The following is a 15809-nucleotide window of genomic DNA, read 5'->3' as shown; positions in this document are numbered from 1 at the left end:
AGTAGTATTAATTTTACTATTATTATTATTTTAAGAGCGCTTCAAAATGTGTACACTTCCGTATTTGGTCACTACAACAAAGCAAATACGTAAACAAACGAAAACAAATACATGTTCAGTTCTTTCAGATAAGAAAGACAGAGAATATAATTTTTTTTAGACGTGAGACTGCTCTCAGGTCTGCGCTTGCGCACACCTGCATATCTGACGTCATAACGGCGAAAAACAACAGGCGGGGCTAAAAACTAGAAGAAAGAAGACAGGTAAAGGTGAGCCGCTGTGTGCAGCACGCCTACCGTAAGAAGCAATCGGGACTTTTTTTTCGGTATTTGAGTCGTCATTGTGTAAGTAAGCGTTAAAAATTGTTAACATAGATATTTATGATTAATTTATCCCACGCTGTTGATTGTCTGTGTGATTGAGTTACCTTGGGGTCTGGCTATTGCTTGGTGGTTTTACAGGAAGTAAACGTTTGCGTCACAGTTCCTTAAAACACTTTTTAAGTACTCTAAAAAAAACACTACATATCAGAATTAAAAAAAAAAGTTGCTTTAATTAATCTGAACACACTTAATTTAATATATGGACCGAAATCTGATTGTCACTTTGCTCCACAGAGCCTAGAAAATGGTAAAGGAAGAGAATGAGTCGACCAACCGGCCTGACAACACTGCCTTCACCCAGCAGAGGCTACCAGCCTGGCAGCCCATGCTTTCAGCTGGCATCATCATCCCCGGGTTTGTTCTCATCGGTTTGGCCTTCATCGGCATCGGCGTTGCCCTCTTGATCACTTCACGCAGCATCCAAGTACTGGAGGTAAAAGGCTTGATTTTACCCCTGGACTCTTTGTAGGACACTTTTTTTGTTTTGTTTTTTTGCAGCCATTTTAGTCGGAATGTATTTGATGCTAATGTCATGTAACTTACAGGTGGGGATTGTTTTCTGATGTCATTTCCAACTAAAACATTTTGAATACAGTATATAAATAATATTTCCATGAAATTACTGTTCCAGTCTTTATTTAACCATAACGGCTTTGAAAACAATACCGCACTCTTGACCTTTTTAAAGGTGTGATATGAGTAATGTGGTACACTGGTGGTTCATCAATAATCAAGCATTAGCCTTTTTTAAATTTATTTTCTCCTTCTTCTACAGCTTGACTACACGGGCGTGGAACAGGACTCGCCTTGCTTCAGGTGCTCAGACCCTAGCGTGCAGGACTGTGTTTGCACGCTGCAGTTCTCCATCAACAGCTTGCTTGAGGTGCCCTGGACTATTAAACAGTATATGTAAAAAAATTAATAGATAAATTCACACCTGCTGTTCAAGTGCAACATTTTTGTGATGGGGGGGGGGGGGGGGATTACACCAAGATAAAGCAATCAATTTACTATCTTGCTATATTTTAGCAAACAGCGCTCCTACATCTGACGCTTGACCGCTTATTTGGGGGGGTATGTCTCTGACAGGGGCCGGTGTTCTTCTATTACGGCTTGTCCAACTACTTCCAGAACTACAGAAGGTACGGCGTCTCCAGAGATGACGGCCAGCTTTACGGAGATCTGTCCTACTTCAAGGTGAGCTAAACCACTTGCCATGTAATTTAACTGAAATGAAGTCGGCACATCGTTTCTTGACAAAGGGCTTCTTCTTCTTTATCATTACCTTATGCATTAAAAACCCAGTGTGTAGTCCTTAGCGCCATCTAGTGGTCAAAGAATGGCGTTAGGACCACGCACACTACGGTGGCTCATAGAGACCACATTTCGCAAGCCTACCACCAATTCTTATTTTGCGTGAACAAACGAGCATCTTGGCCAGCGTTGTGAAGCCCGGCAAACGACGCAGAAAGACCGAGCGAGACGGAATTAGCCGGAGCAGCTAGCAGGAGTTTGTCGGACCCATAGGTTGAAGTGGCTAACAAGAGCTGCTAGCTGCGAGAGAAGTTAGTAAAAAAAAAAAAAAAGCTAGTAAAAGCTTGCGAGAGCAAAGCAGAAAGTGACAAGAGAGGCCCAAATCATGGGAGCAAGTGACGACCAATTGCAGGCCCCAGTTGAGGAAGGTAAGCTGCGGTCGAAAGTTGTCCTTTGGGCATCCGTAGCAGGAAGATGGCGGCGAAACATGGCAGCTCGAGTAAGGTGAGACTGCAGCCGTGTAATATGATTAATTATTACTAGACCTATGATTATAGATTTTTTTTTTTTTTTTTTGCATACTATCGACAGTTTTTTTTTTAATGAATTATTAGTTCACCACTAGATGGCGCTAGGATCACTGAATGTCCCTTTAATTATGATTATGCCAATATATGATCTTTTCTAGCTCATTCACTGCCATTGCTATTGACGTCAAAAATGAATTTGAACTATTTCTATTAGTTTACATTTTTTCCACTATTGTTAACAACAGTATGAAAAACGATAATTTTTTAAAATTGTACATTTAGAACAGATATCAAATTTATGATTAATCGTGAGTTAACTATTGAAGTCATGCGATTAATTACAATTAAAAATTATGAGTGTCGGGTGATTAAAATCGTAATTAACTCTTTGACTGCCAAAAACGTTAAATAACGTTTGGTAAAATCCTATGGAGGAGTGCCAAAGACGTTAAAAGACGTTTGTTTCAAAACAGAGGTGAAACTAACCATTTTCTATTGTTGATTACTGAAAATAAGGTAGAAACAAACTTTTTTTTCTGATGAAAGATGAGAGTCCAATCTTTCATTTGGTAGTATGTGTGTTTCCATAGTCCAAACACATAATTTTCTGTGGACCTTGAAAGATCAGTCAAAATGCTAAAATCGGCTGGCACCCACGGCATCCCTTTTCTGAAAACGTCTGGCAGTCAAAGAGCTAGTAAACATTTGGGTCTTGCTGTTTTTCTGATCTTTTCCAAAGGAACCCTTTGATCAATGTGCGCCCTATCGATTTGACGGCAACAACCGACCAATTGTGCCGTGTGGCGCGATAGCAAACAGCATGTTTAACGGTACGTGCGTTTCATCCTGATCGCCTCGTCCTTCTTTTTTTTTGGTCTTTTTTTTTTCCATTCACGTCTTCCTTTGTTCCCGTTAGACACCTTCAGGTTGTTTCAGATCGTGAACGGCCAGCAAAGGGAGGTGCCCTTGGATGGAAAAGGGATCGCTTGGTGGACCGATTACAACACCAAGTTCAGGAACCCCAGTAATACGCCGCTGAGGAATGCGTTCAATGGTTAGTACAGTGTTCCTCTGCTGTGTTCCCAGATTTTTTTTCACTGATTTTTGAAGCAAATAAAGTTGTTGGTTGGCTGTAGATAACAGTCTGGACAGTGTCACCCAGCTTGACATAACATTAGTTATGCAGTGTAAAAAGGAAATTGACTATTTCTAAAATTTACCATATGTAAGAGATTTTTTTCACACTGAAATCTCATGTATTTTTGTTATGGTAGTCTTAGATAATCATCATGGCCAGTTATCAAAAAAAATTTTTTTTAATGTAGCTTTACAGTACATTTTTTTTAAATTAACATTTGAAAAATTTAGAAAGGATTTATCTCCCATAGGCTTTCAGTATGTATATTTTTTCAGCCCACAGCCACACAACATACCATTTAACCAAAAATTCACTCAAGACAGTGCTGGAAATTTTTTCACACATTTTCCAGAAAATGCTTGTTGGATTCATTGAAGACTCCAAATCATCCATAGGTGTGAATGTAAATGTTTTTTCCAATTGATTTACAGGCACCGTGAAGCCGCCATTTTGGCCCAGACCGGCTTATGAGCTGGACACGTCGGACCCTACCAACAACGGCTTCATCAACCAAGACTTCCTGGTGTGGATGCGAAAGGCCGCGCTGCCAGATTTCCGCAAACTGTACCGGCGGATTACCGAGGGCGACTACGCCAATGGCCTGCCAGCTGGAAACTACTCTCTGAATATCGCTTACAGTATCCTTGTCCATGTAACAGATTTGGAATCTGTGTTTGATGTACTGTTTATTTGGGATTGTCTTCTAAGCACAGAATATACTCATTTTTTTACACATACGTACAGTACAATAGTTTAATTAGCTTTATTTGCAAATCGGGTACAGGCTGTTTGCACATTGAAGGTAACAAACAGAACACGGAGGTGTGCTCTTGAAAGTGACATGTTAGAGTATCAAGCGAGTCATCCTAACCAGTTTGACAGGTTGGGCGAGGCTCTGATGACGGGGGGGACATTTTGAGTTCATGTTTTTATGTAAATAGACAAATGAATTAAGTGGAACCTCCAAGTGGACGTCCTCAAAATGGTGGCAGAAATGTAAACCTTGGACCTGAAACCTCTAAGGCAGATGTGCTAACTACTCTTGACACTGTGCTGCCCTCATGAGGAATAAGCAATAAAATAGAAATCTGTATATACAAATACCAAACTGGTGACAGCAAATACACTGCACATTCCTAATTTCAGAAATACTTATAAAATACCACTAGGGGGCAGTATTGTTGTGCATAGCTCTACCTTGGTCAAGACCAGGGTTATTATAGTTTTGGAATTTTCATTTTAGTTAGTTTTTTTTTCGTTTTGAGTTTTTTTTATTTATTTTTTTTATTTAGCACGTTTTAATTAGTTTTCAAGGTGCTTCTGTTAGTTTTTATTAGTTTTAGTTATTTAAAAAATGCTTGGTTTTAGTTAGTTTCAGTATTAGTTTTTGTTTTGTTTTTCTATATAATGTGTATTACTTGTGTGCAGAGGTGGCATATCCAGGCCACAGTTTGGCTTTAGCCATTGATGCTAGCTCCCTAGCAGGTAAACAAGCACCATGGGAGCTAGCCAGGGAACTAGCTAGCTAGCTAGCTAGCTAGCACCTGGGGTTAAAGCCAAACAGTGACAGGGTTTTTACTTTCTGGACCAGGATTTGCCACCTCTGCTTGTGCGCAATATTTAATAAACACCATGGTCAAATGAGAAAAGTAACTAATTTCTTTTTAATAAGGGAAAATAGCATTCTAAAATATTGTACTTTATAAAAACATATAGTAATAACATATTGAAATAGAATGTAAAACTCAGCTCATATTCAACTGTAATTTTCAAGCTGCAAAAAGAAGGATTTTTTTTTTTTTATCCCACCGTTGTATTTCCTTAACCCCCTCCCAGATTATCCCGTGCTGAGCTTCGACGGCAGGAAGAAGGTGGTGTTCAGCAACGTGTCATGGATGGGGGGCAAGAACGAGTTCCTTGGTATTGCCTACCTGGTGATCGGGACGCTGTGCGTCGTCATGTCAGTGGTCATGCTCATTGTCTACGCCAAATTCAAGTTCCCCGAGGAGGACTGAGCCAGGCCTTCTGTTGACTGTTAGCCTTTTTTTTTTTAAATGCACACTACGAATAATTGGACATTTGATAGTGTAGACATGAAGATTTGGCTCTGCATGAGGGAAAGTTTAGGAAACCCTTCACACTTGTATTAAGGGTGTTTGTTAACAGCAACTGTCGTTACAAACCTGAAAGTACATTGTCCAAAAAGTCAAATTATAAGAAGAACATATAATCTGTACAGCTGGTTGCGAATTTACTCTGTGATGAATCTACTGCGATGAAAGCAGATTTGCACATGGAGATAATTGCATTTAAGTACAGTATATTTGCTTTATACAATGTTTTTTATTTGACAGGGTTTTTGTGTCAGCCTAGGTTTTTTTTCCACTGTAGTTTAGTTCTTCTGTTTGACACTATAGAATTGCTGATTTAAATTACCAACATAGCCTACACATATTGTATTTACTATTTACTTACTAAGTTACATTAGTACGTTAAAAAAAAAATCTTGGGTAATGTAAATACAGGGAATGGAATTTTACTGGAAACTTTTCTGTACAGCTTCTTAACATTTTGCCCTCTTATTTATAAAATAAAACAATGCAAAAGCAATCTGAAGCTTGAACTTCCTGTACAAATGCCCAGAAATGAAATGGAGAAAAAGTGAGTTGTCAAATTGTTGTAAGCCTATAAATATTATTTTATATTTTTTATGATTGAAGTTGGCATCTAGTCCAAATGTCATGATGACTACATGTATTTTCCCCTCTAGCTTCAGCCTCCAGATTCATCAATTAAACTATATTTTTTATGTCCAAATTCACACAAAGCAGAAATTTCTAATTCGAATCTCTACTGCCACCCTTTGACAAAAAATAAAACTGCACAACATTTTTCAGGTATGTGCACGAGAAAGCAGACGATAAACGTGAACCCAGCGCAGACATTTATCAAGATTCCTCCAGGGCTTTGGGAAGGGTACGAAAAAAATGCTCACGGTAACCATATCGCGAGTCCATCCGGCAAACAACATTGAGGTTAGATAAAGATGACTTGACTATAGTTTATGCAGTCATGGGAATTAAAAAGGTCACATCAGAAGTATTACTTACTTTACACTCGCATTTATCAAACCAACAAAAAACATGCAAAGTTCAACATTGAGGAATTTAAAATAGTTAAAATTTAATGTAAGCAAGTAAAATAAAAACAAACCTAAGTTGGTATTTGTTATGCACGGTCTAATTATGATAAACTGCACGTTCCATAAGTAGTCCCAAATTGGAGAATCAGATTTTTTTTTTTTAAATCTGTCGTCTGCGGCCTCCAAAAAAGAAAACAAATCTGTGAAAAATTCAGTTGGAGTTGCTCATTATGAAATTAAAAATTCAGTGCACTTAATAGTGCTTAAAATTCAAAATTCAGTTTGTGCCATCACTTAGAATTTCTAACGCATTTTTTTTAAATCAAAAAAGAGTTAGAAACTTTTCAAATCAGTGTGTTCAGCTAAGCTTCAAATTCTGAATTTGGACAATACATTTATTATTTTGAAATTTAATCTTAAATGCTGAGTTTTTTTTATGGTAAAAAAAACTGAGATATAGATATGACAAATATTAAGGAATAAAAGTATGTGGTAGTCGTAAAAATTAACACAAAACGTTTGATGGCACAGATATGCTTTGTATTATAAAAACGAGACATCTCCCCTCTTCCCTCTAGCGGTCATATGCGTTAATAAAAATAATCAACGTCTGTACACTGCATTCTGGGTAATGGGGTTTTAATGGGAGAGGTTCTTTGTAACGCTTCCCCCTTGAACTACAAATACCATAATTCACCGCTCAAATCTGACGTCCGAGGTGGTGCGATTTGACAGCGGCACCCAGTTTGTTACCGCAGACCATTCCACCACAGCAAGTCGAGTTTCTTTTGTTCGTCGTTCGGTGTTTACCGGTGGTCAGAGACCGCTTCGCAGGATGTCAGACGGAGGCGGGGGTGAAGACAACAGCGGCTCCATGGAGGTGTCGGCCGTTCACACGGTGGCGGACGCCTCGGTGCTCCAGAAGCACATTCGCAAGCTTGTCCCGCTGCTCCTGGAAGATGGCGGCGAGGCCCCGGCCTCGCTGGAAACCTCCCTGGAGGAGAAGAGCACCGTGGAGCAGATGCGGAAATTCTTGGGCGATCCTCAAGTCCACACGATCTTGGTGGAGAGAAGCGCGCTTAAAGGTAAAATCTCTTCGTCATTCTTGGGTGGCTAACCTAGCTAGCTCGGCTACAGTCTGTTGACCATTAATTTATAGACATGGACTAGCATAATGTTTTGTTATTCTTTAAAAATCAAATAAAAATAACGCTATATTTGACCTGTTTCTTTCTCTCGTAATTATCATAGGCGTGGCTAACGAGTCGACGTTTCTATGAAAAATATATACGCAGTGGTTATTTTGCCGTGACCGGCAGCTCGCCACCTAGCGTTATTTTGAATCGCGCGAGAACTACAATTACATATTCTGCGCTGGTGAATCTTTATCAGCTCGTGGCTTGCACCTTTTTAGTTTGTGTTTTTTATTTTTATTTTTATTTTTACATTGTTTACAAATTCTTGCAGCCACCCGGGAGTTGGTTGATAACCCTGCTCTGGGGGTCATGCTTAGGGTTAGGCTGGTAATGCCGATAACAACTTATTTTCGGTGGCAAAATGAAAACTTCCCTGAAATGACACAGACGGGAGTGAAGCGAGGAAGGAACCACGCGCATTGCATGACAAAAAAATAAAAATATTCCCAGCAACGTACACATCACGCTATATTCACGGCCAAAACACTATAACCACGGTAAAGTAGCCTTTCACACCAGGCTAAGAATATAGCTCTCTGGACCAATCAGAGCCGTCCACGGCAAAATAACCACTGCACTCTCGGAAGAGGTTGCAAAAGTACTCTCACATAAGTGGCTTGTGTATCTTGTAGAGTTACATTTGAAGGGATAACGTGGATAAGCATGTTTATTGATGCAGACTCATTGGTAACCCACCCAAATTGGTGCAGCGTTGGTTTCCGTTCAAAATCAATGAGATGGTTAAAACTGTTGACTCACTGTTGTGGGCCATGGCCACAAATGATTTGTGGTGACTGCATAGTGTCTTGTGCCAGTGTAAAAAACACACCTTGTGGCATTTAGAAATAGTTTCCTCTGATACAACACCAACAAGTTTATGTGTATTTTTCAGTTATCATTAACTATTTTTTTACGATTACTTACAGAAGAAGCTCAATCTGCACTTCTAATTTTGTCAGTTTTTTTTTTTAAACAAGTAATTGTATTTTGTCTTTCTTCTTTCTACTGTACTACATGTACATGAAAAGAATCATTCTTACTTTTGAGAGTCTTGGTGGCTTCTACCATGTGAGTCATCACATATCAATGAAGACATTATTTTCAGTTTCCTTCCAGCCAGATGGTCCTCATGCTCAAAATAAAAGGCTATTGATGGTATCCTAATACAAATGATGCGGTTCATGACGACTGATAATGTGATGTTTTCCCAGAGGATGTTGGCGATGAAGGAGAGGAAGAGAAGGAGTGCATCACTTACAACATCAGCATCGACATACACTATGGGCTTAAGACCAACAGGTAAATCCATATTCAAAAGTAATTTATATTCATTTTGTCTTTATAAGTTATATAGCACTTCCCATAAATAGGATTGAAAGTGGTTAAAATAAACTCACAATCATCATACAATTGAAGAACAACAAATGGAAACATTCAACTGTTACTGATATGCCGGCCTAAAAAACAAACAAACATCAGTCCATCTACTATACGTCTTTTCGTTTTAACTCTTTGACTGCCAGACGTTTTCAGAAAAGGGATGCCGTGGGTGCCAGCCGATTTAAGCATTTTGACTGATCTTTCAAGGTCAACAGAAAATTATGTGTTTGGACTATGGAAACACACATACTACCAAATGACAGATTGAACTCTCATCTTTCATCAGAAAAAAAAAGTTTGTTTCTACCTTATTCCGTTTTTCAGTAATCAACAATAGAAAATGGTTAGTTTCACCTCTGTTTTGAAACAAACGTCTTTTAACGTCTTTGGCACTCCTCCATAGGATTTTACTAAACGTTATTTAACGTTTTTGGCAGTCAAAGAGTTAATACAATTTGAACAATATTTCAGAGATAGGATGTAGAAAAAGAAGTTGAGTTAAATGGGAACAAAAAACTGTTTCCATTAATTCCCGTGGAAACTTTCCAACAGCCCTTTTTAACACACACAAAATACTCCCTCCTGCAGTTTGGCTCTTATCAAGAGGACTGGCGTCATTGATGCAGACAAACCCATATCGACCCAAGTCCGTGTCCTGACGCTGAGCGAGGATTCGCCCTACGAGACTTTCCACTCATTCATCAGCAATGCTGTCTCTCCCTTCTTCAAGTCGTACATCCGTGAGTCCGGAAAGGCAGACAGGTAAATAATTCCTCGCAATTACATTGGATGACGCTCCCTTGATAGTCCACCATGCTCATGCTTTGGTTCCTCTGCAGGGACGGGGACAAAATGGCATCTTCCGTGGAGAAAAAAATCGCAGAGCTGGAGATGGGCCTCCTGCACTTGCAGCAGAACATCGAGATCCCTGAGATCAGTCTGCTCATCCACCCTATTATCACAAACATCGCCAAGCAGTGCTATGAGCGTGGCGAGAAACCTAAAGTCACTGACTTTGGGGATAAAGTGGAAGATCCCACTTTCTTGAACCAGCTGCAGTCTGGCGTCAACCGCTGGATCAGGGAGATTCAGAAAGTAAGACACTGTTACATTTGGTATGTTGGGGGTTTAGTGATAGCAAAAAGCGATAGCAAAAGCGCATACTTAGAATGAATTCTATGTTTGCTAAGCTGAGTTCCCCTCATTCCTACTTTGCAAATCACGTGCCATCGCCTTCTAGGTAACAAAGCTGGACCGTGACCCGGCATCAGGCACGGCCTTGCAGGAGATCAGTTTCTGGCTCAATCTGGAGCGGGCCCTCAACAGGATCCAGGAGAAGAGGGAGAGTCCAGAGGTTCTGCTCACGCTGGACATCCTCAAGCATGGCAAACGTTTTCACGCTACTGTCAGTTTTGATACAGACACCGGTGAGCTAAGTTTACTTGTATGGCAACTTTATACACAAGACCGATCCATAGTACTTAACAGAGGATAAAAAAATGACAACATGATTACAGTAAAATAAACACTACAATGACAAAGATATTGAAATAATATTTTGGATTAATGCCAAAGGAGCAGTGAACAAAATTTTCAAGCTAAATATAAATGTACCCAGAGTGTGAGCAGATCTTAGATGATCAGAAAGTCTGTTCCACAGTTGGAGAGCAGAGAAAAGAATGTTTTCATGTTTAATGTAGGTGATTTTTTTTTTTCTACATGCCTCGCCTCTGCTAATCAGCATATTTGTCCTTCCTTCATAGGTCTCAAACAGGCGGTGGAAACTGTCAATGACTACAACCCCCTAATGAAAGACTTCCCCCTTAATGACCTGCTCTCTGCCTCTGAGCTGGACAAGATCCGCCAGGCTCTGATGGCCATATTCACGCACTTGAAGAAGATCAGGAACACCAAGTACCCCATTCAGAGAGCCCTGCGTCTAGTCGAGGCAATCTCCAGGGATTTGAGCTCGCAGCTGTTGAAGGTGCTGGGCACCAGAAAGCTCATGCACGTCGCCTACGAGGAATTTGAAAAGGTTTGTGTCGGACATTTAAGTGGTCAACCACTTCTACTTGTTGTCCATCTGAAGCTATCAATGAGCAAACAAATATGAGCACTCTCACTTTACACAAACATTACAAGTAATTAAATTAGTGGTTTTGCATTTACACACAAAAATAAATGTTGGCAAAGTAGGATTACATTGGCTATTGATAGCTGGGAAGCAAACATATTTTCAATTTCACTTTGGTTGCGCGCAAGATTTCTTCAAGCACACACTGAAATGCAGATGAAAACACATCAATTCATTCAACTTAACGGTAATAATCCAAGAGATGGCGCTAAAGACTGCATTTTTTTTCTCTTTGCCCTGAGCACAACAACTAATGGATGATGGGTTCCTCTAAAAAAAAAATAATAATAATAATTACAAATGCTGAATGGCCAGTATATGGGAGTTAACTGTATGTTCTTCTCGTACAGGTGATGGTGGCCTGCTTCGAGGTGTTCCAGACCTGGGAGGATGAATATGAGAAACTCCAGGTGCTCCTGAGGGACATTGTGAAGAGGAAGCGAGAAGAGAACCTGAAGATGGTATGGCGCCTCAGTCCCGCCCACAGGAAGCTCCAGTCGCGCCTGGATCACATGAGGCGCTTCAGGAGGCAACACGAGCAGCTGAGGGCCGTCATTGTCCGTGTGCTGAGGCCTCAGGTGAGCATACTGACATTTTGAATGGGCCAAACTAAAAATATCAACACTGTCTAATGTGATCCAGTTTGAATAAAAAGAGAAGCTGATCAATGAAATGGTTCTTTTTACTGTGAGTTTCAAGCGTTCAACCTTTTTTATTCACATTTTTTAAGCTTTTAGTTAAGTAATTCAGTTCAAATATTTATTTAAAAAAAATCATATTTCATTGTTTTCGGGTACTGATAAGTGCATAGGGTTTTTATTTTCCTTTTGTAATGTAGTATCTTTTTTTTAACCTCCAAATTAAAACAAAAATATAACTTTTGTTCTAAATTTGGAATGTTATGTTTTGAGTCACTGGGAGAAAAAACACTATCTAGATAGTCACTATCACAACACTGACTGTTACATCAAGTTGTAATTTTTTGAAGCTCATCTTGAGTTTTCTAAAGAAAAAAAAATCTACTTTTGGGCCAGAAAAAATGCTATTGATTTTTAAGGTTGTAGCTCCTGACTAATTTTTGAGTGATGGTTGAGGTCTGCGTGTTCGAGTGCTACCGATTAACGTTTATCATGGAATCATGTAATCATAACTTTTTGTTCCTCTGTGTATCTTCAGGTCTCCGCGGTGCCGCAGCATGCCCCAGGAGAGACAGTGGAGCCTCAGGACATGAAGGTAGCCGGAGTTCTCTTCGACGCGGCCGACGCCAACGCCATCGAGGAGGTCAACCTTGCCTACGAAAATGTCAAAGAGGTGGACGGCCTGGATGTGTCCAAGGAAGGCATGGAAGCCTGGGAAGCCGCCATGAAGCGATACGACGAACGCATCGACCGCGTGGAGACCCGCATCACCGCCCGCCTGCGTGACCAGCTGGGCACAGCCAAGAATGCCAATGAGATGTTCCGCATTTTCTCCCGCTTCAACGCGCTCTTCGTACGCCCGCACATCCGCGGCGCCATCCGCGAGTACCAGACGCAGCTCATTCAGCGTGTGAAGGATGACATTGAGTCGCTGCACGATAAGTTCAAGGTGCAGTACCCGCAGAGCCAGGCGTGCAAAATGAGCCACGTGCGAGACCTGCCTCCCGTGTCGGGATCCATCATCTGGGCCAAGCAGATCGACCGCCAGCTGACGGCTTACATGAAGAGAGTGGAGGATGTTCTCGGCAAGGGCTGGGAGAATCATGTGGAGGGACTCAAGCTGAAGCAGGATGGAGATAGCTTCAGGGCCAAGCTCAACACTCAAGAGATCTTCGACGACTGGGCACGAAAGGTACAAAGGGGTTGCTATTTATTGAGGGGAAAAAATGTAATTAAGGAGTATGTATTCTTGAAGCTGCGAGCAAGATTTGAATGCAACGTTACTTTACTCTTTCCCCCTTGCGACTTTGCCCAAAGAAATGCCCCCAGCTCACTAGCACGTGTGCATACGAGAATGCTACAATACTAGCAACAAAGCTCTCCATGTTGCTTCCTCCACATCACAGCATCGATTAAGTTACTCCCAAGCTCATGTGCAGCTACTGAAGAGGAATAAAAAAATATTTGTCCTCTTTGCGTGTTCCAAAACTTGAAGACAGATTTAATGTAAGAAAAAACACCTTTGCAAAAATGATTTTAATATAACAGAGATCTCTGGACATCGTTACAGTCTCCACTTCATCACTTAACAGGTGGAATTCAGAGCGCCGAATGTGCCTCTTCCGCGTGTAAAATGGCTTCTTATAGTTAAAACCGACCGCCTCTCTTTCATTTGTAGACAAAACATACTCTCTGGGTACTTTTACATGAGCGATGGCGAAAACAGTCAGGGGTGCGTGTTTGAAACAGATTCTGTTCTCAAGGACCAAATGTGTTTTCCCACAGAGAAGTAACTTCTAGACCAAATAATATGTCCCAGCTTAAGGTCAAATTATACTGAGTTCAACACTACTTGCTATCCACGTCTATAAAACCTTTCAACATGGTTAATATAAAGAATTAAGATGTTAATAATGTATAACAATGGTTAATATATGAAAATAAAGAATTTAAATGTTAATAATATCTAACACTACTCAGTTGCCTTTTTCAACAGGCAAGCAAATACTGATTTAAATGCTTCAATGTGTGTGGATTTGATTTAAAAACTTAAAACACTGAAGCATGAAGCTCAATGAAAACAATCATGAACAGCCAGCAAGATTTTGGTGAGTTTGAGGAATTAAGAATAGATGAGAATGAGATGTTTAGAAAATAAGACAGGGGTTAAAGCTGGGGAAGAAAGTCACAGCTAAGAGTCAGAACTTAACAGTAGCTTCTTTCTAAATAGAATGTCCTTTTTCCCCCTCCCTCCCTCCCCATACCAGGTGCAGCAGCGCAACCTTGGAGTGTCCGGCCGCATCTTCACCATCGAAAGCACCCGTGCCCGAGGTCGCACAGGAAACATGCTCAAACTCAAAGTCAACTTCCACCCAGAGATCATCACCCTGTCGAAAGAAGTGCGCAACCTCAAGTGGCTGAGCTTCCGTGTGCCGCTGGCCATCGTCAACAAGGCCCACCAAGCCAATCAACTCTACCCATTCGCTATCTCTCTGATCGAAAGTGTCCGTACCTACGAGCGGACTTGCGAGAAGGTGGAGGAGAGGTCCTCCATCTCGCTACTAGTGGCCGGCCTAAAGAAAGAGGTCCAGGTACTCATTACTGAGGGTATCACTCTGGTGTGGGAGTCCTACAAACTGGATCCTTATGTTCAGAGACTGGCTGAGACTGTCTTCAACTTTCAGGAGAAGGTCAGTGTGGACTAGTTATTGTTAGGATTTTTTTTTTTTTTTGTGTGTGTGTGTAAAATCTGATTGATGAGTGATCTATTTGAGTATCATGTGATGTTTCCAGGTGGATGATCTTTTGCTGATTGAGGAGAAAATAGATCTGGAGGTCCGCTCCCTAGATACATGCCTGTTTGACCACAAGACCTTCTCAGACATTCTCAACCGGGTGCAAAAAGCTGTGGATGACCTCAACTTGCACTCCTACTCCAACTTGCCCATCTGGGTCAACAAGCTTGACATCGAGGTAGATTGGTGCCATGAATGAAAGCAAATTCAATGGAGCCTTCATAATGCCAAAAGTGGTACAATTTGAAGTTCTGTCCTGGATTTTTTATTTTTTTTTAAAAAGTCAATGTCATGCATACCAGAATTTGTATTAATCTATTTTCTGTAGTCCTCGTTGGAGTTGGAGCCTACCCTAGTTTACATTGGACGAAATGTGGTCTGCACTTTTACTAGTCGCCAGTCAATCGCATTCACATCGATAGAATTTAGTATTCAATTAACGGAACATGCATGTTTTTGGAATGTGGAAGTTAACTGGAGTACCTGGACAAAACCCATGCAACTACAGAGAGAATATACAAACCAGCTGATATTCGTGCTACTCCTGAATTGATTTTGTTTATTTAGATTGAGCGTGTCCTGGGAGTACGTCTGCAGGCTGGACTCAAGGCCTGGACCCAGGTTCTACGCGGCCAAGTGGAGGATAAAGCCGACGTCGACATGGACACAGAGGCTCCTCAAGTGAGCCATAAACCAGGGGGTGAGCCCAAGATCAAGGTCAGCATCACAGACAATCAAGTTGATTCTAAAGTTGCTGTGAACATCGCCATTAAAAAAAAAAAAACACTTCCTTTCTCCAGAATGTCGTCCATGAGCTGAGGATCACCAACCAGGTCATCTACTTGAATCCACCCATTGAAGACTGTCGCTACAAACTCTACCAAGAGATGTTCTCTTGGAAGATGGTTATCATTTCACTTCCCAGGATCCAGAGCCAGAGATACCAGGTAGGGAACATAATAATCTTGGTTTATGACACCACTGAGGCAATCAAAGATGACACATTTAGTTGCTAAATCTTCACCAGGTTGGGGTCCACTACGAGTTATCAGAGGAGGAGAAATTCTACCGCAATGCCCTGACCAGGATGCCGGACGGGCCTGCAGCTTTGGAGGAGGCCTACAATGCAGTGGAAGACATCGTCGGTGAGGTGGAGCAGTATGTCAAGGCAAGTATTGCTCAGCCTGATTGACATGTGAACTCTAAGCGCTTTTATTCA

At 41.0% G+C, this 15809-nt stretch overlaps 2 protein-coding genes across 4 annotated transcripts in view; both read left to right on the top strand.

Moving 5' to 3' along the window:
- The first annotated feature begins 237 nt into the window (after window positions 1-237).
- On the top strand, window positions 238-5915 carry tmem30b (transmembrane protein 30B). 2 transcript variants are annotated; one of them, XM_077559488.1, is made up of 8 exons: window positions 238-344; window positions 618-816; window positions 1159-1266; window positions 1473-1580; window positions 2907-2997; window positions 3084-3221; window positions 3737-3943; window positions 5142-5915. In XM_077559488.1, exons 2-8 carry the CDS (start codon window positions 628-630, stop codon window positions 5318-5320), a joined length of 1020 nt encoding a protein of 339 aa, XP_077415614.1. In that variant the 5' UTR covers window positions 238-344; window positions 618-627; the 3' UTR covers window positions 5321-5915. The 2 variants fall into 2 exon arrangements, with proteins under 2 accessions (XP_077415614.1, XP_077415623.1); XM_077559497.1 differs by having other exon boundaries at window positions 252-269.
- A 1248-nt stretch (window positions 5916-7163) lies between these two features.
- Window positions 7164-15809, top strand: part of dync1h1 (dynein, cytoplasmic 1, heavy chain 1) — a 35046-nt gene continuing 26400 nt past the window's right edge. For both annotated transcript variants that reach the window (XM_077559459.1, XM_077559449.1), the window contains exons 1-13: window positions 7164-7532; window positions 8855-8942; window positions 9612-9785; window positions 9863-10118; window positions 10264-10450; window positions 10787-11058; window positions 11508-11735; window positions 12334-12987; window positions 14063-14485; window positions 14589-14768; window positions 15158-15307; window positions 15391-15537; window positions 15618-15758. In XM_077559459.1, the coding sequence (XP_077415585.1) occupies window positions 7283-7532; window positions 8855-8942; window positions 9612-9785; window positions 9863-10118; window positions 10264-10450; window positions 10787-11058; window positions 11508-11735; window positions 12334-12987; window positions 14063-14485; window positions 14589-14768; window positions 15158-15307; window positions 15391-15537; window positions 15618-15758 (3150 nt within the window). In that variant the 5' untranslated portion in view covers window positions 7164-7282. The remainder of the gene's footprint in view (window positions 7533-8854; window positions 8943-9611; window positions 9786-9862; window positions 10119-10263; window positions 10451-10786; window positions 11059-11507; window positions 11736-12333; window positions 12988-14062; window positions 14486-14588; window positions 14769-15157; window positions 15308-15390; window positions 15538-15617; window positions 15759-15809) is intronic.

The sequence above is a fragment of the Vanacampus margaritifer genome, chromosome 1, assembly GCF_051991255.1.
Source record: "Vanacampus margaritifer isolate UIUO_Vmar chromosome 1, RoL_Vmar_1.0, whole genome shotgun sequence".
In the NCBI taxonomy this organism is placed as follows: Eukaryota; Metazoa; Chordata; class Actinopteri; order Syngnathiformes; family Syngnathidae; genus Vanacampus; species Vanacampus margaritifer.
This window is presented reverse-complemented; position numbering and strand designations above follow the sequence as displayed.